General features: G+C 32.4%; 4 protein-coding genes across 6 annotated transcripts; 2 read left to right on the top strand and 2 right to left on the bottom strand.

Annotated features, from left to right (window-relative positions):
- Nucleotides 1-5,636: 5,636 nt before the first annotated feature.
- Nucleotides 5,637-6,856, bottom strand: LOC114377932. 2 transcript variants are annotated; one of them, XM_028336410.1, is made up of 4 exons: nt 6,425-6,856; nt 6,286-6,339; nt 6,095-6,220; nt 5,637-6,020 (listed from the first exon to the last, which is right to left on the bottom strand). In XM_028336410.1, exons 1-4 carry the CDS (start codon nt 6,761-6,763, stop codon nt 5,859-5,861), a joined length of 681 nt encoding a protein of 226 aa, XP_028192211.1. In that variant the 5' UTR covers nt 6,764-6,856; the 3' UTR covers nt 5,637-5,858. The 2 variants fall into 2 exon arrangements, with proteins under 2 accessions (XP_028192211.1, XP_028192212.1); XM_028336411.1 differs by having other exon boundaries at nt 6,095-6,138; nt 6,282-6,339; nt 6,425-6,849.
- A 5,660-nt stretch (nt 6,857-12,516) lies between these two features.
- LOC114379635 (chloroplast envelope quinone oxidoreductase homolog) lies at nt 12,517-14,995 on the top strand. Of its 2 annotated transcripts, none has more exons than XM_028338323.1 (4): nt 12,517-12,669; nt 12,745-12,889; nt 12,973-13,064; nt 14,034-14,995. In XM_028338323.1, exons 1-4 carry the CDS (start codon nt 12,610-12,612, stop codon nt 14,721-14,723), a joined length of 987 nt encoding a protein of 328 aa, XP_028194124.1. In that variant the 5' UTR covers nt 12,517-12,609; the 3' UTR covers nt 14,724-14,995. The 2 variants fall into 2 exon arrangements, with proteins under 2 accessions (XP_028194124.1, XP_028194123.1); XM_028338322.1 differs by having other exon boundaries at nt 12,560-12,669; nt 12,742-12,889.
- A 396-nt stretch (nt 14,996-15,391) lies between these two features.
- On the bottom strand, nt 15,392-17,369 carry LOC114379637. The gene is made up of 4 exons (XM_028338324.1): nt 16,922-17,369; nt 16,455-16,507; nt 16,006-16,176; nt 15,392-15,922 (listed from the first exon to the last, which is right to left on the bottom strand). Exons 1-4 carry the CDS (start codon nt 17,285-17,287, stop codon nt 15,697-15,699), a joined length of 816 nt encoding a protein of 271 aa, XP_028194125.1. The 5' UTR covers nt 17,288-17,369; the 3' UTR covers nt 15,392-15,696.
- A 2,295-nt stretch (nt 17,370-19,664) lies between these two features.
- LOC114379742 (patellin-3) lies at nt 19,665-21,795 on the top strand. Its single transcript, XM_028338431.1, has 4 exons — nt 19,665-20,525; nt 20,610-20,734; nt 20,833-20,983; nt 21,070-21,795. The coding sequence occupies exons 1-4, from the start codon at nt 19,782-19,784 to the stop codon at nt 21,322-21,324; spliced, it is 1,275 nt and encodes a 424-aa protein (XP_028194232.1). The 5' UTR covers nt 19,665-19,781; the 3' UTR covers nt 21,325-21,795.
- Nucleotides 21,796-22,445: the final 650 nt, after the last annotated feature.

The following is a 22,445-nucleotide window of genomic DNA, read 5'->3' as shown; positions in this document are numbered from 1 at the left end:
GTCAATTTTTTGTACATCGTTTCCGGCCAGGACTTATACCAAAAACATTGCTACTGAATACCCGGTTAACCATTAAAAAGTATATTTATATATTTATAACTTTACAAATTAGTTTAATTTAGATATTATATTTGAGATTAACAAATGCGTTAGATTGGGATTTTAAAAACCTTAAATATATTATTAGTTTTCATAATTTATTTTTTTCCAAGTAAAAGTATTTATTTTCTTTTAAGTCCTTATAATTTTTTTATTTTTTCATTTTAATAACATTTTTTATGGCTCAAAGTGTTATCTAAAATATTTTAAATACACATAATTTATAAAGACAAAAAATAAAAAGATATTTAAACCTTTTTTAAAAAATTATTTTGACATTAAAAAATCATATAAATTTTTAAAAACTTTAAAGGAATGTATTTTAAAAAACGGCAGTTATTTTTTCAATTGGGGTAATATTTTGACATTGTAAAAAACCTCAATTGGGATTTTTTTCAATTATATCTTAATAATTTAGCGGTATTTATCAGTTTAAATTGGTTCGATTTTTTCAAATTTTTTGTCCAAGTCAAACAAACTAATCCGATTAAGAACAGGTTGCTTTTCTTATAATATTAATCCATGCTTTGTAAATGTGCAAAATTTTGTTTGAGAAAAAAGAAAAATATATGATTTTAACAACAACAAAAATATTACACATATTCTTATTATTGAAATATGTAAATAACATATTTTATTGTAATTGTCTTATATAAACTAAACAATAGCAAAAATCACAATATAAAAATATTATACCATAAAAAGCCATGTATAATTATAGAAATATTCACATGATTGATTAATAAATCACAAATCCAATATTCGAATCAATTATCACCCGATTTTATTGGTTTGGTTTTGATTATATCATATTAGGCTAAATTTCCAAACCAATTTAATTGACTAAGATTGAATTCTCAGGTTGGTTGGAATAACTCAAAGTTCTATAAACTGATGAACATCCTTACAAGAATTTATAAGGTTTAAAAATATTTTCTAGATTTATAAGATTTAAGAGAATTAATATATTTAAAAAAAATCAAAATTAGAAGAGTTAATAAAAAGTATAACAAAAAATAATAATATCTGGATTAAAAAAAATTAAATCAATACAAAATTTCAATCTTTTAGTAGCTAATTTTGTTAAATACTAACAAAACATAAAAATAATTCTAAACCACATCAGCATATTGCATTAAAAAAACACAATAAAATATGTTTTTATAATAGAATTGATAGTACAGTGCTGCCTAACACATACATGTCTTCCTTCTTTTGAAACAAAATTGTTGAAACATGTTGGTAGTCAATCTTTTTTATAGTTTTCCTGACATAGTTGTTTTTATTTTTAAGCCACAAAACAACATCATACAAGGCCAAAGCCAATCCTTGAGGGACAAATGAAACGAAATCCCTACTGATAGTTTGAGCACCCTTGAAGCCTCCTCATTCATCACGAATGCAAATACCTAAACCACAATTATGGTTAGCACTGGAAAAAACAACATCTACATTGAATTTCAAATAACCTGGTGGCGAGGCATACCAATCATGTACTTGGTGTGTGAGAGGTCTTTGAGGTGGCTCTTGCATGATACGCATAGCACACCTCCATTGATATAGGGTATCATGATCCCTAATTGGCACTATGTTTGAGGGGTCACTCCATTCCAGACTTTGTCATTCCTAGTTCTCCATATGCTCTCACAAATTAATCATCATTATCATGGTTGTATCATTCTCCACTAAGCTTATCCAGTAACTTAATGATGAACTCTGATAAACTTTTAGCATTGGAATAAAGGGGGAGATGTATTGCCACAACCCAGCTTGAGTCCAACACAACTTGGTCTAAGGGCAATCCGTGAACAAGTGCCAACCATTTTCCAAATCCATGTCACAGCAAGCATGAAGTGCGGAGACCCCAACCTGTGGCTTTCTTAAGTTGATTCGTATAGGCAGATTATCTCTACACATTCTCCAAGTGAAGTGTCTTACTTTTGAAGTACTTCTAATGTATAGATTATGATAAGAGGAGTATCAAGGTTGAGAAATAAACATATGTAATTTAATGATACACCATAACTGTTGGAACATGGAAATCCTTCTTGCTACTATTTAGTCTGCTTAGTGAACTTGCCTAGTACTTGACCACAGGATTCAAACATGAATTTTTTCTATTTTAAGTATTGTATCTTCTGCATAAAAAATGTATGTATGACATGCTATTTTTTAAATTTACCAAAAGTATGTTTGGATAGAGTATTTAAAACAGGAAAAGTAATTTAAACAGGAATTCAAAATTCTTTAAGATAAAATTTGGTGTTTGGATATTTTATTTGAAATTTTTTAAAATTTAAGAAATTTTAAACAAAAATTTCAGTTAACTAAAATTAAGGAATTTTAATTCCTCACTAAAAAGGAGAGAATTTGAAAATTCTCACTACTCTGGCTGGCTCCTTTGACCCTTCCTCACACTCTCGCTTGACCCTCCCTCACTGTGACTTTGGCAGTTCTGTTGCTCTCTCTGGTTCATTGCTTTCTCATCTATGCTTTTTTTTTTCTTCTCTAATCTAGGGTTTCTTGATTCAGATTTTGTTATTGGTTTGTGTTTTTTATTTTGTTTCTTAATCTCAATTTCAATTCATTGATTTTGTGTTTTGTTCTTGTTATTGTCTCTTTGATGTAATAGCATGGTTTAGATTCAAAATATCCGTGCACATAAACACTATGCTCCCCTCTGTCGCTGGAGGATCTGGCGTCACTGTCGTCGCTAGACATGACACTGGAGAAGTGAATCGAGGGGCTGGCGATGAAGGTTGGAGAGAATATTTTCAATTTCATGCAATCATTTTGCGGTGTGGATGGGTCGAAATTGGTTGTCCAATTTTAAAAATAAAAAAAAAATTTAATTTCTTTATCCAAACATACAATTTTGAAAAATAACAGAATTTCAATTGAAGTATTTGAAATTTTTAATATTTAAAATTCTTTAGAATTTTAAATTATCTAGTCCAAACACACTCGAGCCACTTGTATGCAAAGAATACATCGGCCAAAACCCTGTTTTGATTCCGTATCACAGGAGGAAAAAGATTGCATATTGGATTTCAGGTGAGGCAACAAATATTAATATATTATAGTACTACATGACTGCTTTAGACTTTGGACCATGATATCTGTCTTAAATAATGCCCTAAATCATTATGTAGGAATTTACTGAAGACCTAGCAGTTCGAACTCACACAACAAAGAATTACATGAAATCTGCAAGGGTAAGCTCCTCTTTTTTTGTATTAAAGAATATCTAGGTGTAAGAGATGACAAAAAGTTTAAAGGTTAAGTGAGAAGACTAAAAGGTTTCAACCTTAATTATACTTCAATTTCATATTATTCTGTTCAGCTGCAATTACTCCAATTTTCCCTCTAATAAAATATTTTTCTAGAATTTTGTATTATTACACTTTGGCTTTTGATATTTCATGTGTCTTGCTCAAGGAATATATAGATGGTAGATGTTGTAGTTGTTATTAATAAAAAAGAAGAGATTTTATCATAAGAGAAGTACATAGAAACTAGAGAGGAACAATAGATATCCCCCCTTTAGCTGCAGCGAAAGAAATGAAGGATGAAACTAACAGAAACATCAAGCCTAAGGAGTGGATAATCATTATGATAACTTATAAAATTGGGCCCACTGTAGTGGTTGTTAAGTATGATTGTATGAAGGTGAATGGTTTTAGTTGTTTATTTTTTGTTGCTTTACAAGTTACTTGCTTTAGAGTGTGTTCAGGACTCGGGTGTTTTCATTATCAGGTTGGCAATTCTTGTTGAAAATTGAAATATACCAATAAACTAAGCTTGGTAAAAGTGTTGTTACAAGCCCAGCTCATTATGGATAACACACAGTGTAATATTATTCTCTGACATGCAAAATTGAAATTTATTATTAATTTGACTAGGAATTGGGACTACCTTAAAGGTCATGCCTAGGTTCTTTCCAAATAAATGGCTGCCTTTTGTTTCTTTCATTTAGTTTTCTGCCCGACATGTTTTTTTATTTATTATTAATTTGACTTTTTCTTCGTAAATTGCAATGCAGGACAAGACATTTGAACATCCATATCTGCAAGCCAGTGGAGGTCATATGTAAGTGCATTTACAATTTTCACATTCTTGTAGTTATACTATCAACTATCAAGATCATAATTATTGAAACTGGAGCGAATAAGGCAATTAGGTTATATTGTCAGGTCACTAATCAATCTGTTTTTTATTTCAAGTTAATTCTTGTATTGTGGCACCCTCTGGTCATGGATTCTAATAATAGAAACAATCTCTCAACATATGAGAGTAAGGTTGCATACAATTTGTTCTTTCTAGACCCTGCAATTGTGGGAGCCTCATGCAATGCTCCATCCTTTTAATATATTTAATTTTTGTAATTTAAAATATAAAAAACTATTTGTTTAGAAACTGCCCCCCCCCCTCCGCGCGGAATGTGCATACATATAGTAATAAAATGTGTTTAGTAAAATGCAATTTAATAGAAACCGCAACTTATAACACTTCTACTGAGTAATATATGTTTCCTGATTCAACTGCCTGGTTGATGGCTCAAATACTGTGGCAGAGTCATATGTGAGGCACAGAACATCATAGAATCAAACGCCACTGAAACTGTCTGGCTCCTAAGTTAAGCTGTTGCTCATATTCTGTGTCCTGCATTTGTATAGTTTGGTGCTTGTTCTTGTCTGGTTTTGTTCAGTATATTATCATATATTAATATTCTCTGCATTTTTTATGGACGCAAGCAATTTACCTCTCTTGGCTCTTGACTCTATTAGATTAGAGAATTGCGATTGTGTGGTTTCCTTAAAGAAGCATATCTATTATCTAACATGCCAGAAAAACATGTAGGAGTATACATGGTTAATATAATATTTGATGAGGGAATTTGTTTGGAGCTTCGGTTTTGACTATTTTTATTACCATTGATTTCACGTGTTTATTTTTATGACTGCCGCGTTTAATCTTTGTATGGAGAAATACCAGATGATTCCAATTGGTCAGTTGGATCTACCGAGGACAACTCAGAATATGAGAGTACCTCTGTTGGTTGGTATGAACAGAAAGACACGGTTGAGGAAGAAGATCTTACGTTGACATTCTCAGACAAGGTTATGGTCAGAAGCTTCTCGAGCAAAGCTAAGAAGGTTCTGCAGAAGCACACTGCGTCTAATTTCCATGCATTTGGCGTTGCTGTTATTGCCTCTACACGATGTAATCAAGAGATTGTGCAATTTACGGAAGAATGAATAGTAGAAGGATTGTTTCATATAGCTCGCTAGTGTAGCGTTAAATTAGACCCTCCTCCAATGTACATAACAGAAAAGGGGGGGGGGGGAAATAATGGAAAACCATCCTCTATGTGTCGGTTAGTATCAATATATGAGAACCGCATAATCCCTGGTGTTGGCGTGAAATAAGCTGCATAAAGTTGTCTTTTTGGTGGTTATTGTGAGATTTTTATTATTTTGTTTTCATGGGGCGTTTCAATAAAAATAGCCTCAGCTTCGTAAGACTATTGCAGGAGATTAAAAAAGAAAAAGAACGTAATATGCATAATAGTGTACATCGAGAGTGAAAAAGTGTACTACGGGTAATAAAATTCAAGTTATGCCTGGGAAAGAAACAAAGAAATTGAAAACATGAGAGAAATATGAAGTCCAACAGAATAGATGGAGAGGGTGGGCATGGAAAAAATGTTGGTAACTTTACAAAGTGTAGAAGTAAAGAATGAATGGGCTGGGAGAGTGTCACCTCTCCTCAAAGTCGACATCAATAATGTCGGGGTCTGACTTATTAGATTTGGAGTTGGTTCTACCTTTGGGTTGCCACACAATGTTGCCACAGCCTGTACATCGGATTATTTGATTCTTGTAACCACCAAATTGCATCTTGCAAGCCGGACAAGTCCCCTGTTGTGAATGTGAAAATTATAAGGCAAGTCCAGTAGCATAATTAATAGAGATAGATACAGCACCATCCATACCTTAATAACTAAGGTGTTGGCCAAAGTTCCAATTAGAAGAGGTCCTGCAAATGGAAGTACCCATGTTGCGATTATCAGGATCCGGAAAAGCCAACCAGACAGTGCTAACCAGATGAACAGCAGTGTCTGCGATAACCAATTCAGATTCAGCAAAATTAATGATACGACAAAGATAGATTTCACATACTTACAGCAAAGCTCTTTCCAAGCGGACTATCCAGAAAGTCCTTGAGCTGCTTCCTGTACTGCAAATTACAATTTCAATCAACCAATCAATCAATCAATCAATCAGGCTTTCTTTCACAAAACAAAAAACAAAAACAAACAGACCTTGGGCCAGTTTCTTTGGAAATCGATGCTCAAAGTGCGGTAACGTTGTCCAATCTCAAACTCACGATCAATCTCGCGGGCTCGGTCTGCGGCCGCCCTCGCCACGGAGGAGAGACGCCGCGAAAGGGAATAGCGCCGGTCGATGCGCTCCGCAGTCTTCTTCGCTTCGAAGACGAACCGCTCAAACCCATCGTTAGCACTTCGCCACGCCTCACTCCAAACCCTATCCATATCCCTGCCTCCCTTACCAAAGGCTTTCACTCTCATCGCTCTCTTCGGCTCAATCCTAAACCTAATGTTTGGTGGTTGCCACCGCACAGGCGCGGTTGTTGCCATCATTTTCTTCTTCGTCGCCTCCCCTCGCCCTAGACCATCTATGCCTTTTATTATCCTTCTTCACAATTAACCCATTCATCTCATTTTGTTTTCCATTTTCTAACCGTAATTCTTCAGCAACCAATAAATAAAAATATTTATTCAAATTTAAACAACTGACCGAAAATTGTTTAATTCATATTTTTTCTTCTATTTCTCATTTCATGTTAACTATTTTCGTATTTAAAATAATTTCTACAATTAAAAATATAAAAAAATCACAAAATTAAACAAAGTATAAGTGTAAAATATTTATAGATTTGTAATTAATTTCTATTAAAAAGTCGAATTAAACACCTTTAATATAGTCTCTCAAGTTTCATCCATAATATTTGAACTTAAAATCTTAATATGATTACTCAAATTAATATAATAAGATAATCATAAGTAATTATTTTTTGATAAATTATATTTTTAATTTCTTATCAACGAGTTAATGTCATTAATGGGTCTCGATAGATAAAAGATTAAAATTTATGTTTAGAAACTAAAATTAAAATTTATATAAATAAATAAAAAATAAAATTCCAAAACATCCATCCTATTCTTGTTTGTAATGAAATTTTTTTAAGTGACATGTAACAAGGTTACAAACGAATTTTATGTTATCCGTTATTCCTATATGAATGTTTTAGTCCAATAAATTTAATTAATATGATAAATAAGTTCTCATATAAAATTAACATTACAATCTAATTATTGTATAAAAGCTAATTGATTTTTATTAATTATTGACCATGTTTTCCTTATATTGTAGGTATCATCATTCAAATACCTTATATTGTAGGTATTATCATTCGAATAGAATGGTAATGTACTAATTTTAATAAGGAGTGCTGACTCAATCAAATATGTAGATGTAAATTTTAACGGCTTGTTCAGTTAAGAATGAAAACATTTTAGCTTGTTTTAAGAGAAAATCTTTCCTTTTTCTAGCCCTTTTTTCCATATTTTAATAAGAAAATAATACTATCAAGTATTTTTTTCAAGAGCACGTGGAGAGGGAACTTGGAGACAAGTTAACAAGTAATGTCGATAATTTTATTGAAGATACGTTTAGTTCATTTAAATGTATCACAAAATGCAAATTAGTAAGTATTATGTTTATGAAACTTTAAGTCACGATAAAATACAAAAAAGGGTTGAATGTTTTGCAAATAGTTTTTGCAAATTTTCTTTAATTTGAATGTATCATCTTATATGAGACGGTATAAGAGTTTATCTAAAGTTGAGGATTTTTCTTTGTTATTTTTTTTTATAAACTAAATAAAGATCTTTGGTTTTAGTTTAGTTAAGGCAAGTTAAAAGACTTGATAAAATACATTAATTAAGGAGAAAAACAAAAAAAAAAATCCAAATTCGTCTTAACTTAATGAATGCATTTAGTCATCGACAAAACGCAGATTTCCATTAACACATTAAACTATTACAACTATTCTTTAACCCTGAACATTTTCAGACTTAACATATGTATTCTTTGACTTGGTTCTTCAAGCAACAATCTAAGTATTTATAGTTTATACATGCAAGTCTATCCAGGCTCAGTTTTAAATATTATTTAAATTTTAATGTCTCTTCAAGCTTCAATCATTTTCACTGAGAAAGGTTTAAGGGTAAGTTACTTGATTATTTCATCTTGGCATGATTGATAGACAAATTAAGTTAAAGTTTTCTTTCCTCGGAGAATTACAATGAAAATAAAATAAAGGAATTGAAAATCTTGTTAAGGTGTTTAAGTCTAAGTTCAAGTTCTACATTTTCACTTCTCTGAAATTTATAAACGAGCAAGAAGTGTTCGGTAAAAAATCATTGGGCTTCATCTTAATGTTTTTCACCAATTAGTCATTTTTATAAGATAAAACGTCTAATTTATCTTCCTTTTCTCTTACTAGCGCCGTAAGCTAAAATACAAAGTTTTGTTTTACCAAGTATAGTACACTGTTGTAAAACTTCTTTACTTGTCAAGATCTTACACATGTTTTGTTCTAAAAGATAGTAAGAACATTCAAATAAGTATATTTGGAGGACAATGCATTTTTACTAGAATGTGTCAGTTTTACTTATTTCTCTGTCTAAGATGATTAACTTCATTTGCAAGTCTAAGGGTGAGTAAATGTAAAATGATTGTAAATAAATATTTGAATTAAAACTTAGTGATGGCCTATTTTTTGGATTTTTTCAGAGTTATTGTATTGTGGTGATTGGTACTACTTATACTGGTGATATAATATAATTTTTTCTTTTGGGCGATAAAAAATAGATAGAATGAGATGTAGAATTCACATATAATTTATTTTTTTTCTTATTTCTTCGTAACCAAACACATAATAAAGGGTGATTGGTTGAGTTCAAATGAAAAAAAAAATCATGTGGATCTTACACTTATTTTTTTTTACTTTAATTCAATTTTTTTTTTCATTCTCTTCCACTCAACCAAACATACCCTAAAACTTTGTTTAGTGTTTTTCTAAACATTTTTAGCCGTTTAAGTTAAACGGTTTTTTTTAGCCAACAATAACATTTGCACATGGATAATCATGTTTTTGTTTGAAGCTTTATTTCATTTTTGTCTGTTAATTAACATTTAACACTTTTATTATGCAGAATTAATAGTAAACACCAAATAACAATACATATTAATTTCATGTAGGACTAAAATATAATGTCAATTTTAATGAAGGACTAAAATTTGATGTATTTTTCATATAAGAACTGAAAAAAAAGTTTATCATTCATATATAATGTTCGACTATGGTTATACAAATCAATATTTAGTTTAATGCCATTATAATGGTTTCAAATGATAAAATTGAAAATGTAATGTAAACTGTACATGAAAAGTAAAATTTGTTAGTTTTATATAAAACTAATACATAAATAAATACAAAATACATATCTTGTGGCGACTATTATATTATTTTTTGTTAACTCTAATTGTACAAATTCTCATTAATGTGATAAAAAAATTCAAAGCTAAGAAGAATAAATTATATTTATTTACACAAAAAAATCGAAATACTATTCTTCCTCTTCATAAATAATACTATTAGTCGGTTGAAATTTCTTGATCACGAGTCAAATGACTACTATTCTCAAGTTTAAAAATTATGATTAATCATGAATCTTAGGCATCATATTTTTTTGGAACAAATTCTCATTTAATGTGATAAAAAAATTCGAAACTAAGAAGAATAAATTATATTTATTTACACAAAAAATTGAAATGCTATTCTTCCTCTTCATAAATAACACTATTAGTCGGTTGAAATTTCTTAATCACGAGTCAAATGACTACTATTCTCTTTAGGAGGCACACGATAAGTTTTTCAAGTTTAAAAATTATGATTAATCATGAATCTACAAATCATATTTTTTTAAATGAATAAAATTTATTTGATTAATTATCAAAAAAAAATCTTAGGAATCAAAATTACGCATATTGTTATCAATTATTTTAATTATTTATTATATTATATAATTTAATAAACAATAAAATGATATTTTTAATATAACAAAAGAAAAACTAAATTAAAAAAAATAAGATTTTCATCTCCTTTCATGAAAATATTTTTATGAAAAATTCATTAAAAAACATTTTCAAGAAATAATTTTTTTCAAAAATATTTATTTTTTTAAAATACATATCAAATATTAAAAATTAAATTTCTCTTTCTATAATCCCAAGAAATAAAAATATTTTCTCATGTGAAACGTTCTGGAACCAACCGGAATCCCATTCTTGTTAGTGGTCACGTATAAAAAAATCAACCACCATTCAAATGATGAATATATGGTATATGTATATGCCACGTGTAGGTCTCAAGCTTGCATCCGAAATCGAGGAAGAAAGATATTCTATACCAAGCTATCGGGTTCACATAAAGCATGTAGATAGAGAGGAGGCATTGAATATTATTTTTTTGGAAGGTTTTAACATAAAATTAGTCAAAGATGCCCAAATGAGGTTATTGACTACAGGACTCCAGAGGGGGCTGCTCAAGAAACTTACTTTTTCCTTTTTATGTAGATGGCCATAGCTACACTTTGCTTTGGAGTTGTTGTATTTCTGGTTTCTGGACGAGGTTTCTTTGAATTGCTCATGTGATCAGCATATCATATGAAAAATATTGGATGGCAAAGTTTTACTATGAACTATTGATCGACTTAATCAAATATGTACATGTACATTTTGAAGGACAGTCGTCACTGTTCTCTTTAAGAATCAAAACGTTTTAGTTTATTATATGATTTCTGGTTCCCAACCCTTATTCTCTGTATTTTAATGGGACGAATGTGGAAGGAAATTATATAAACTACGGCCACTCAATCCGCAAGTTACATTATTTCTTCCTTCTGGCAAACAACAATTATTGAAGCATCCATGGGCCGCATTCTTTCTTTGTTGCATCAAACAAAAATTATATAAATCATCCAAATTTAATTCTTAAGTTATATTATTTCTTTGATGTATCCAACGATAATTATATAAATTATAAACACTGACTCATAGGTTATATTATTTATTTATAGTAGCAAATTGTAATCAACTATAAATTAAAAACTCAATTTTTATATTTAAAATATATTATCAAAACTATTAAATAATCTACAATCAAGTCCAACCAAATAAAATAAATACTACACTTATTTTTTCTTCTCAAGTACTCTTAGGAACCTAAATCACATTTTTTTTTTAATTTACTTGTTTCTCCTAAAAATACTAGTGAAGAAGTCACTAAATAAATTAGTTACTCACATAAAAAAAATCAAGTTAATATCTTTCATTGTTGCTGCGAGGAACACCTACTCTATTCTCTAAAGAATCCGGCATTAAGAACAACAAGAGAATAAAGGATTAGAAAAAATCCCATATTATAATGCCTAGGATTTTTTTAGAAAATCACAAGAATACTAACATTTAAGTTTGCAACACCTCATACACAAAATCCATTACTAATATTTGTCTAGAAATTAATTATCCAGTTTATGAGTTATGAGTTTATCTCAAAAAACTTTAAATAGAAATGTTTAAGAGATGAATATTTTTTTTTCTTAACTAAAATCATCTTCCTATGTTTGAGTGCCACAAGGTTATAAGAAATTTGATGGGTTTTAGAACAATGAAGGAAAAAGAGTGAAAAGAATGAGAGAAGGAAAAAATGAGACTGCAATGGAGATGAGAGAGTTACATATAAGAAATGAGAATGAGAGGTTTATGTTTTTTAAAAAATGAAGGAAGGATTAATTTTTTATTATATATTTTTTTCTTTTCAATTAAGTGAAATAATTCTTTATAATGTGAATCTCACACCTGCAAATACATTACTTTAATTTAAATACTTTTCTTGAATTTTCATCTCTATACTAAAGAACGGTAAGATCAAAAATAGTTTTATTTTCTGAACGTATAAATTTAGAATGCTTATCTTCAATAAGAATCTTTGTAGGAGTTATTCATTTAACGATAGTATTTTAAGAGATTCTTCTCAACATTGTTTTTTTATTCAATCTATCATTTTCATTTTCTTTTCTAAATTAATATTTTTAAAAGAAATTATTAATAAGTAAAAATAATATTATATTATAATATAAATTATTTATGATAAATATAAAATATAATTTAAAATTTTAAAATAAATATTTATTACAAATTTTAATTATAATATAATTTATATATTTAAAAGTATTTATAGTTTGATTATAAGTTGTGATTGAATAGTAGTACTAAATTATTATTGGGGCGATATATTTTCTTCCTATATAATGGTAAGAATTAGCGAATAGCAGCAAAAGAAGATTAAGATAAGGCAATGAATCTGATGCAGGCGGTTCGCTACGACGCCTACGGGGGAGGTCCTGCCGGCCTCAAGGTTCCTTTCCTCTCTCTGTGTCTGTTGTTGTTCTTCAATTGAAATTAACCTAATTTATTTCTTTGTTGTCAGCAGCACGTTGAAGTTGGCGTTCCCAGTCCAAAGGCAAATGAGGTTTTAATCAAACTGGAAGCAGTTAGCATTAACCCCATTGATTGGAAGATTCAGAAGGGTCTTCTCCGTCCTTTATTTCTCCCCAGAACCTTTCCCCACATACCTTGTATGTAATACTACTATCTTTTCTAACTCTCTACCTTTCACTTTTATATTAATTAACATTCCTTCATTCTTTTTTCGCGTCAGGCACTGATGTGGCTGGAGAAATAGTTGAGATCGGAACTCAAGTCAAAGATTTCAAAGTTGGCGACCTAGTCCTTGCTAAACTCACTCATCAAGTAATTTTAATTCTCCCTTTCTTTCACTAAAGAGCCTCTCAATACTTGTTATTGTTCTATCTCTATCTTTTCTGTATCAAAACTAACACTACCAAAACATAACCATACGCATTGTCGTGCCGTGCACTACATCTTAATTTTCCACTTACTTGAACTATAGGACTTTCTTAATTATATAATATTAAGAGGCCAGGCTCCTACTATACTATCACCAGTTTCAGGGCTTTGTGCCTTTTGACATATGCCGCCTTACCTCCTTGGGCCTTGAGTGGAGAGGGAATACCACAACTAGATACATCATCATGTCACAAGACAGCAACCTTACCCCATGGCATGCCAAAGCTCATCCTCTCTTTGTTACATAACAATACTACCTACTTCACTGCCTTTCTTTTTGTCTAAAAGCTAGTAGAAATTTAGAATATAATGGAAACCAATATAGAGTAGTGTTATTCAAAGGAAAATTGTTGCAGAATTCCCTACCGAGTATAAACCCCTTAGAGGAAAACCCCTTCCCGAGCTATAAGCCATGGCTGTGCTAGAACCAAGAAGAGGAATCCCGTCTGTCTCAAGGCTGAAGGAAGGGAATTGGCTGCGGATAATGAACTCATCCTCCCAAGTAGCTTCATCTACAGTCTTTGTCTTCCATTTTATTAGCCATTGCGTGATGGTTTCACCATCTTTGTTAACCTCCTGAGAGGCTAAGATATCTTCAGGCTCTGCCAAATCAGTTACTCCACTTCCAAGTCCTTTGGCAGTATTGGCTCAACAGAATAGTCCCCCACAGCCTTCTTTAGTTGGGAGTTGGGACACATAATGCTAAAAGAATTCTAGTGTGAAATAAATGGCATGTTACAGCAGTTCTTGTTCTAAGTTAAAAGAACCTTGTCCAGTTCATATGCTAGAATATTATTATTTATAATGGCTGCTGTCTAATAACCATTTTGTGTTGTGTTTGTTGAATAACAGTATGGAGGTGGGTTCGCCGAGTTTGCTGTGGCTAGTGAGAGCTTAACAGCAGCCAGACCATCTGAGGTCTCAGCCGCTGAAGCTGCAGCATTGCCAATCGCCGGGCTTACAGCTCGTGATGCCCTCACTCAAATTGCAGGAGTCAAGCTTGATGGTACTGGCCAGCTCAAGAACATTTTAGTAACTGCTGCTTCAGGTGGTGTAGGTCACTATGCTGTTCAACTAGCAAAACTAGGCAACACCCATGTCACAGCCACTTGTGGGGCTCGCAACATTGACTTTGTTAAGGGCTTAGGTGCCGATGAGGTTCTTGACTACAGGACTCCAGAGGGGGCTGCACTGAAGAGTCCATCTGGTAGGAAATACGATGCAGTGATAAATTGTACAACTGGAATATCTTGGTCAACTTTTGATCCTAATTTGACTGAAAAAGCGGTGGTAGTTGATTTAACACCTAATGCAAGTTCATTGTGGACTGCTGCCATGAAGAAAATTACTTTTTCCAAGAAGCAGCTGGTGCCATTTTTTGTAAATGTCCAGCGTGAGGGCCTGGAATATCTACTTCAATTAGTGAAGGACGGGAAACTCAAGTCTGTTATTGACTCCAAGTTTCCTTTGAGCAAAGCTGAAGATGCTTGGGCTAAGAGCATTGATGGCCATGCTACCGGAAAAATCATTGTGGAGCCATAGGTACAGTTTGCTTGGAATTGTTGTATTTCTAGTTTCTACATATCTGGACAAGGTTTGTGTAAAGCTCATATGAAAATGAATAACTGGGCATATCGTATGCCGTAAGGATTTTAAGTTAATGTGTTTTCATTTGATATTTCGTACTGGTTTGTATATGACAAGATGCTTTATCAGGCAACTTTTTCTCGTGTCCTACTCGGTTGTTGTGCTTTCAGGAAACGGGTTAAGACGACGAATCCACATGTGTATAAATGAGCAATACGCATTCCACATTCTTTTTGGGTATATTACTGAAAGATGCAATAGGTTTTATATATAAGACAACATTAAACTGCTTTTCGACAAGGTGTGAACATTTTTTCCTTTCCTTTCTCGTGATTGAATTAACGTTTGTTTGTTTTAGCTTAAATCTTGATAAATGCTTATTTTTCAAAATGTTCTCTTATGAAGCTTAAACTGATAAAAAGAAGTGATTATTTCATTAAAATAAGCTATACCAAATGTGCACTTAATATCTAAGTAGAAGAAACTGGTCATCTCCACTGCACTGAAGAACTTTTGAGTACATTCGTCTAATCTTTTCAGTATTCTAGTGATACAAAATGATTGTGTCTTCTGATCCAACATCTTTCTAATATTACGTTACGACCAGAGTCCAATGCTTCTCACTTGAAAGCAATAAAATAGATCAAGATATATTTTTTGTTTGAAATTCAAAATTTACAAGTGGTCTTTGTTGATCGACTATCAATGGGGACATGTGGGTTTTGTAGATTTAATTTGTGATTAGATTTGAAAATCAGTGAGATACACAGGAAGCAAGGGAGTGTCAAAATAATCGAAAGGGTATTTGGGACGGGGCAATGAAGGATTGTGAGTGGGAAATAATGAACAAATCATGCTATATACCTAGCTAGAATACATTTGCTGCTTCTGTTATTTTGCTTAGATGCCTTGAGAATTCTAAATTAAGCTATTTGGGCAAACTAGTTCTTTTGATCATAAGAACACGACATTTCCTTCCAATCCAATTACTTGTCCATGGAGGATCTCGAGACACAACTTGGTACCCAGCATTTGCGTACAATTTGCGAGCACCTAGATCTTCTTCATAAGCTCGGAGGGCAAGAAACTCAAAACCCCACAAAATGGAAAGCATTTCACAGGCTTTTAACAGTGCGGTCGCTATTTTCTTCCTCCTGTTCCATCAATTAGTTACATGAATATACATACATTTGACAACAACACAGCACAAGGAACATCAAATTGTGTGCTTAACCACCTGAAAGTTTTGGAGACGGCTATTCCTGATATGTAAAGGTACTCTTCAGCTTCGGGAGGAAGATGCTGGAGCACGTTCTGGTCTCGTAAGACAGTGACATCTATGACACCTACAAGTTGTTTTGGTGAATCTGGATCGTTTATTGCTGGCTCAGCTACCAAACAAGCATACCTGAATAACATCATACTAGTACATTATTAGTGGCTAACGTTTCACTGAAGAATTGCTGAGATTTCAATTTGCATGCCAGACAGACAGATACTGATTCACTATTGTTGTGGTTGATATCTATTGTCATATTATGGCGTATAACTCAAATATGGTAACACAATTAAGAAAGGTTATCACATGCTGCATCATAGTTTGTTTGTTTTAAAGTAGTTTTATATTATAAGTTGACAGATTTCATAACAATAATATTCATAAGCTTGCTAAGAGAAGAAATTTACCTATTAGGAGGTGAGTTTTTAAGCTTGTAAAGAAGCCCCGAAAGCACTTCCGCCTATTGGGTCAAGGCAAGACAGCAAAAGGCACACAGATTAATTAAGAGGTGGTGGATGCCTGATCACAAAATATACAGTTGACCTTCTCACAAATCAAGAGTTGAATTGAAAGCCTTCATAATATGTCTAATGATGCTAGCAATTTTTCACATTCATTCATAACTATTTCATACTCCTTTAATGTACATAATTATTTACTCTTTTTAAAGTTGATACAAAAGATTAATGGTTTCATGGATCAAAATATAAGAAATGTAAGTAGGATACGTATGATGATTTATGAGCTGCCGCCCTGTTAAATTTGTTGGTAACGATATAACTTGTAATTTAATTCATGTACTATACTATAGTATAAGTACTTTATTTAAGCAAACTTGCCTCTTCTAAGCAGAAAAAAAAGAAGGAAAAGGAACCTGAAAGAATTGGAAGAACAATTCGTTGAAAAGAGAGACAGGAACATGGAATGCTTCGGCCTGAACATGAGATGCCTTCTTTATCTCATCTGCGTTTTCAAATAGTCTTCTTACTCTCCACCCATATTCACACACCAAATATTCAAAATGCTGCTTAAGCTTTCCGATGCTACCACTCTCAATCTGCAACCTCACATCCTGATCAGTTGTGCTGCTGCATTGCAACACCAAACCACCTCGCCTTTTCCTTCCCACTCTGTAACACGAACCTTTGGTTCTGGATCCTCTTCTAACACCATAATACCCCAAGTTTGAGAAGGTAAGTTTCTGTGAAGCATTGGGGTTGCTCGCCAGTAAATGAGCCATTCATGCATAAACCAAGACAAGCAAGGTTAGGCATAGGCTAGGCTTGCTCACTTCACATTTGGTTTTGGTTGATATCGCAAAATCCATTATAGTATTCGGAGTGGGACCGGTTTGTGTTTATCCGTGTGGCCTTTCTTGCTTGTGTTATCGTGGCTGCCATTTATTTATTGATCCACAGGCCACGTGCAATCATGTCAGCCAAGAAAACTCTTTTTCATTTCAACGTTTCATGCAAGAATGTAGAATCTCAATCTCAATCTCAAGTTTAATTACAATGCTACTCCATCTTCGCCAATCATATTCAATATCCTGCCAACACCATTAAAACTCGCATTATCTTTTATTTCTGTTTCATACAAAAATATCAAATTTAATTTCAATATTGCCCTCATTTTCGATATGCATAACATCAACAACAACCACACTCCTAAGCATCTATAGCCCAGAAACAGACATATACACATGAACATTTGCATCACTTTGGTTTGCTTCTATATAAGAGTAACTTGTCACCTAACTAACCATAAGTGAAGACTTGATCGCCTACAATCAACAATATTTGGAGGCAAAGACTTGAGTGACATGTGATTTAGGTTCTAATCTTTTACATTTCAGTTTTTTGGCTTTCTCGTTGCTTTATTCACCCTAAGCTATGATGCTAGCACGCATCTTTTACCTTGTGGGCATTACGTTAGATTACAAAATCAAAACAAATTATCCTTACGCAAAAGATCTCAATGATCAATTAGTGCATGCTTGATTTTCAAGTGAAAAAGTATTTTTGAGGCAAAGTTTTTGTTAAAGACCCTTATTTTTGTTTTTATCTATTGAATTTGTATTGGAATGCACACATGACATTTCTAACTTCAATCCAAATTAACATGTACCTAGGGATAGAGATTGAAGTTGTCACACTCCATAGTATGCCAATTGATGCGAGTTACACTTTGGTTTGCCTCTAAATAAATGTAAAAGTAATCGGCAATATCAATGAAGCAAAGACTTGATCAGCTACACCTAAATATAAGATTCTTAATGACTTGATGTAAGCAAATAACATCATCAACAACAATTGAAAAAGAGGCTTAACCATAATTACATGCAATCACGTACAAGACAATTATAAGATATATAGTTTATTTAATGATTATTAAATTTTATATGATTTAAACATTTATCTTCATATAAATTAAAATTCTTATCTAATTAGATACACTTATCCTTCAATCTTATCAACCTAACTCTAATATTAGATTATATTTGATAAAACTAATTGAAAAAATAATTTTAAGCTGATAAATTAATTGAAAAGTGAAAAAATAGTTGAAAGCTAAAAATTGGTAGTTATAAGATAAAAAAATTAACTGAAAAGTTCACTGGAAATTGAAAAGATAACTAGTAATTGAAAGCTAAAAGTTAGTAACTATAAAATGAAAAACTAGTTTATTAAATGATAAGTGCTTGATAAAATTAATTGTTTAAATAGCTAAAAATATAAAATGATAAAAAAATAATAAAATTATGATTTATTTAAAAGATAACTAAAAAAATTGGATAAATATAAAGATGATAAAAATAAAAGAAAATATAGCAAGTTAAAAGCTAATATTTTTTAAAAAATTAGTTCAAGTGATGCTTCAAAAAATATTAGAAATTATTAAAAAATTTAATGTTTAAAAAATATTATTCTAAGTAACGTTTTAAAAAAAAAATTCTCTATTAGAATAGTGTATATTAAAAACAATCTAATCCTCCTTAGGCAATAATATTTATCTTTACAATTTGTCATACAAGCTGGGTTTGATCACGATACAAAGTATATATTAAAAGTATTTTTTCTGTTTTATTAAAATTATTTATAATTCTGTATTTTATTTTTTCCTCTTATTTATTATTTTGAAATTTCCTATACTATTGTTTGTCTTTCTCCTTTTTATTCATTTATTTAATTTCTATTCTTAAACTTAATAATTTACATGTGAATATGTACTCCCCAATTTCTATTCCATAATAATTGTTACTTAAAAAAGGTCATAAAATAATTGTCGCTTTATTTTTTTAATATAATATTAATTATTTTTTAAAATATTAATGATAGATAATAAATATTAACCATAAATAAATAAAGATATAATATTAATGTTATAAAATTATTAATATTTTTTATTTATTTATTAGTTTTTTATATGTATAAAATAATTAGGAAGATAATTACAATGGAAGGAAGAGAATAATTGTTTGAGGTTGTACTAGAAAGTTATGGTTTGGTTGTGTGAAAAGAGAAGAGAATTGAAAAAAACAAAAAAGATTTAGTTTGATTGATTATTTTGTATGAAATGAAAGCTAAGGAAAGGAAGGGTAAAGGAGCGTAAAACTGGAGGAGTTTGTGTCTTGTTTTCTTGTGGCGTGGCATAGGATTCCGAATAAATGCATGTTTCTACTTTCCTTTTCTTCTCTCAGTCTCTCTAGCTAGCTTTCTTCTCCACTCTCTCAAATGGCCCAAAATGATTCCAACCCTACTCCGCCTCCGGAACCCCTTGTAGCGGCGGAACCCATTACTGAGGATTTGGTCCAAGACAAAGAAGAAGAGGATGATAGTAGTAAGATTGTTATTCCAGTCCCAGAGAGCGAGTCCTTGTCATTGAAGGAGGATAGCAATAGGGTTTCTGATTCCGAGAAAAATGCCATTGATGAGCTGAAGAAGCTCCTGAAAGAGGAATTAGAGGACGAGGAGGTTTCCATCTGGGGCGTCCCTCTCTTTAAGGATGACAGGACTGACGTCATTCTCCTCAAGTTTCTCAGAGCTCGTGAGCTCAAAGTGAAGGACGCCCTTGTCATGTTTCAAAACACTCTCCGATGGAGGAAGGACTTCAACATCGACGCCCTTCTGGATGAAGATCTGGGCGACCACTTGGAGAAGGTTGTCTTCATGCACGGACACGGCAGAGAGGGCCATCCCGTCTGTTACAACGTCTACGGCGAGTTCCAGAACAAGGACCTCTACCACAAGGCCTTCTCCTCTCAGGATAATCGAAACAAGTTTCTCCGATGGCGTATTCAGTTGTTGGAGCGCAGTATTCGGCACCTCGACTTCACTCCTTCCTCCGGCATCAACACCATTTTCCAAGTCAATGACCTCAAAAACTCCCCTGGCCCTGCTAAACGTGAGCTTCGCCTTGCCACCAAACAAGCTTTGCAGTTGCTTCAGGACAACTATCCCGAATTTGTTGCCAAACAGGTTCTTTGCTTCCCATTTTTACACTTGCACTTGCTAAAAGGGATAAACCAAATTAAATTACTGTGCCTTGTTTCAATCCTTCAGGTTTTTATCAACGTCCCATGGTGGTATCTTGCTTTCTATACCATGATCAATCCCTTCTTGACTCAGAGGACCAAAAGCAAATTTGTCTTTGCTGGACCATCCAAGTCCCCCGATACTCTTTTCAAGTTAGTCTACTGCTCAACAATCCCATTGCCAACTTCTCTTCTCTCTCTTCCTTTCATTATGACCTCACCTTCTATGTTTTTTTTCAAACATTAAATAGGTATATTTCTCCTGAGCAAGTGCCCGTTCAGTATGGTGGCCTCAGTGTAGATTTCTGTGACTGCAACCCCGATTTCACTATGTCTTATCCTGTCACCGAAATTCCTATAAAGCCAACCACTAAGCAAACTGTGGAAATTGCTATTTATGAGGTGTGCTTGCATCTGCAACTCTTCTTTCAATTACATTACACTAGACTCCCTCATGCCCATCAAAATTGAGGCTTGTGATTTTGCAGAAGTGCATTATTGTTTGGGAGCTGCGCGTGGTGGGCTGGGAGGTTAGCTACAATGCTGAATTCAAGCCTGATGTTGAAGATGCATATACGGTTATCATACAGAAGGCCACAAAGATGTCCCCTACCGATGAACCAGTTGTTACCAATAGCTTTAAAGTTGTTGAACTGGGAAAATTGTTGCTCACCATAGACAATCCTACCTTGAAAAAAAAGAGGCTTCTTTACAGGTTCAAGATCAAACCCTACTCTGATTGAGAGAAAATAACCTCTGGTGGTGGTTTTGGGTACATGAAGGAAATTGAACTTGAAGAGTAAGAAATATGCATGTCATCATTTGTTCGGTCCATTTTTCATCTATAGTTTTGGTCGTGAGTTGTTTGCAGATTGTCTTTCTCTGTCTTTGTTGTTTGTTGTGTTGTATGTAACACTTTATTGCTAGTCTAAATTGTTCTTTTATTTTCTGGTGATGAACAATGTTGGGAGTAGCAAATGGAATTAAAATTGGAGTTGGTTTTGGAAATTACATTTATTCTCAGAATTACGGATCACATTGATGAGTGAACCAAACCAACAACATGTAGAAAGCCTTGTTATGAAAAGTTTCAATGTAAAAATTTCTTCTTTTACTTATCCAACTCGGAGTTTGGTCCAATTATAATCATTTTGAATGTCATAGATATGTAATACAAAAGGAATGAATGAGAAGTATGCCTGATTTCTATCTTCTTTTCTTTTGCTTATAATTCTCCATTTTAATATGTTTCTATTTGATATTCATTCCATTTCTAAATGAAATTAGATCAGTACGTAACTTCAGATTGGTTGCTTTCAGTGGAATATTGCATAGGCTGCTATTGTCTTTCTTCTTGTCTGTGCTTTTACTCTTTATTTTGGTTTTGCAACTGCTAGGAATACTTTTTAGAACCAAACCTCCTTATTCCAAGTCTTCTCACTCTCACATAGAAGTATCTGTTGTAAAAGCTGGCATTATAGTAATATACAGATCCAATATCTTAACATACTTAAATAATGAAATTGTTTTCTTACCCGATTTAAACGTTACCATTAACTAAATCCGTAATGATTGGTTGGAGAATGACATAGCAATCTTATGTGCTGTTTCCTTAATTCTCTAGATTTTAGTGATATGTGAAGAACAAGAACATTTATCATTTGGGGTTTTTTCAGATGTAATATGAACATTATTAGGTAGGGCGAGGGGGGATATTTAAAGGAAGAAATGTCTGTGGAAACAAGTTTTAATGAAGTAATTGTGTTTAGTGCAAGTCTGCAAGAAATGATTGCGATTTGCAAGTGTTACGAGTGTGGCAGTTGCTTGGCATTTGGAAAAGAATGACCAATCAAATGTTGAATAA

The sequence above is a fragment of the Glycine soja genome, chromosome 12 (genome assembly GCF_004193775.1).
Source record: "Glycine soja cultivar W05 chromosome 12, ASM419377v2, whole genome shotgun sequence".
In the NCBI taxonomy this organism is placed as follows: domain Eukaryota; kingdom Viridiplantae; phylum Streptophyta; class Magnoliopsida; order Fabales; family Fabaceae; genus Glycine; species Glycine soja.
This window is presented reverse-complemented; position numbering and strand designations above follow the sequence as displayed.

What these genes read in the sequence shown, in the direction of transcription:
- LOC114377932 (XM_028336410.1), bottom strand. Translation starts at nt 6,763, where the DNA reads ATGATGGCAACAACCGCGCCTGTGCGGTGGCAACCACCAAACATTAGG. An exon ending in CGCTTGGAAAGAGCTTTGCT is followed by an intron (nt 6,221 to 6,285) that starts GTAAGTATGTGA and finishes TGGTTATCGCAG; the next exon opens with ACACTGCTGTTCATCTGGTT. An exon ending in CCAACACCTTAGTTATTAAG is followed by an intron (nt 6,021 to 6,094) that starts GTATGGATGGTG and finishes CATTCACAACAG; the next exon opens with GGGACTTGTCCGGCTTGCAA.
- LOC114379635 (XM_028338322.1), top strand. Translation starts at nt 12,610, where the DNA reads ATGAATCTGATGCAGGCGGTTCGCTACGACGCCTACGGGGGAGGTCCT. An exon ending in GAGGTCCTGCCGGCCTCAAG is followed by an intron (nt 12,670 to 12,741) that starts GTTCCTTTCCTC and finishes CTTTGTTGTCAG; the next exon opens with CAGCACGTTGAAGTTGGCGT. An exon ending in AACCTTTCCCCACATACCTT is followed by an intron (nt 12,890 to 12,972) that starts GTATGTAATACT and finishes TTTTCGCGTCAG; the next exon opens with GCACTGATGTGGCTGGAGAA.
- LOC114379637 (XM_028338324.1), bottom strand. Translation starts at nt 17,287, where the DNA reads ATGGCTCATTTACTGGCGAGCAACCCCAATGCTTCACAGAAACTTACC. An exon ending in AAAAACTCACCTCCTAATAG is followed by an intron (nt 16,177 to 16,454) that starts GTAAATTTCTTC and finishes GATGTTATTCAG; the next exon opens with GTATGCTTGTTTGGTAGCTG. An exon ending in GCCGTCTCCAAAACTTTCAG is followed by an intron (nt 15,923 to 16,005) that starts GTGGTTAAGCAC and finishes TTGATGGAACAG; the next exon opens with GAGGAAGAAAATAGCGACCG.
- LOC114379742 (XM_028338431.1), top strand. Translation starts at nt 19,782, where the DNA reads ATGGCCCAAAATGATTCCAACCCTACTCCGCCTCCGGAACCCCTTGTA. An exon ending in CCGAATTTGTTGCCAAACAG is followed by an intron (nt 20,526 to 20,609) that starts GTTCTTTGCTTC and finishes TCAATCCTTCAG; the next exon opens with GTTTTTATCAACGTCCCATG. An exon ending in TCCCCCGATACTCTTTTCAA is followed by an intron (nt 20,735 to 20,832) that starts GTTAGTCTACTG and finishes AACATTAAATAG; the next exon opens with GTATATTTCTCCTGAGCAAG.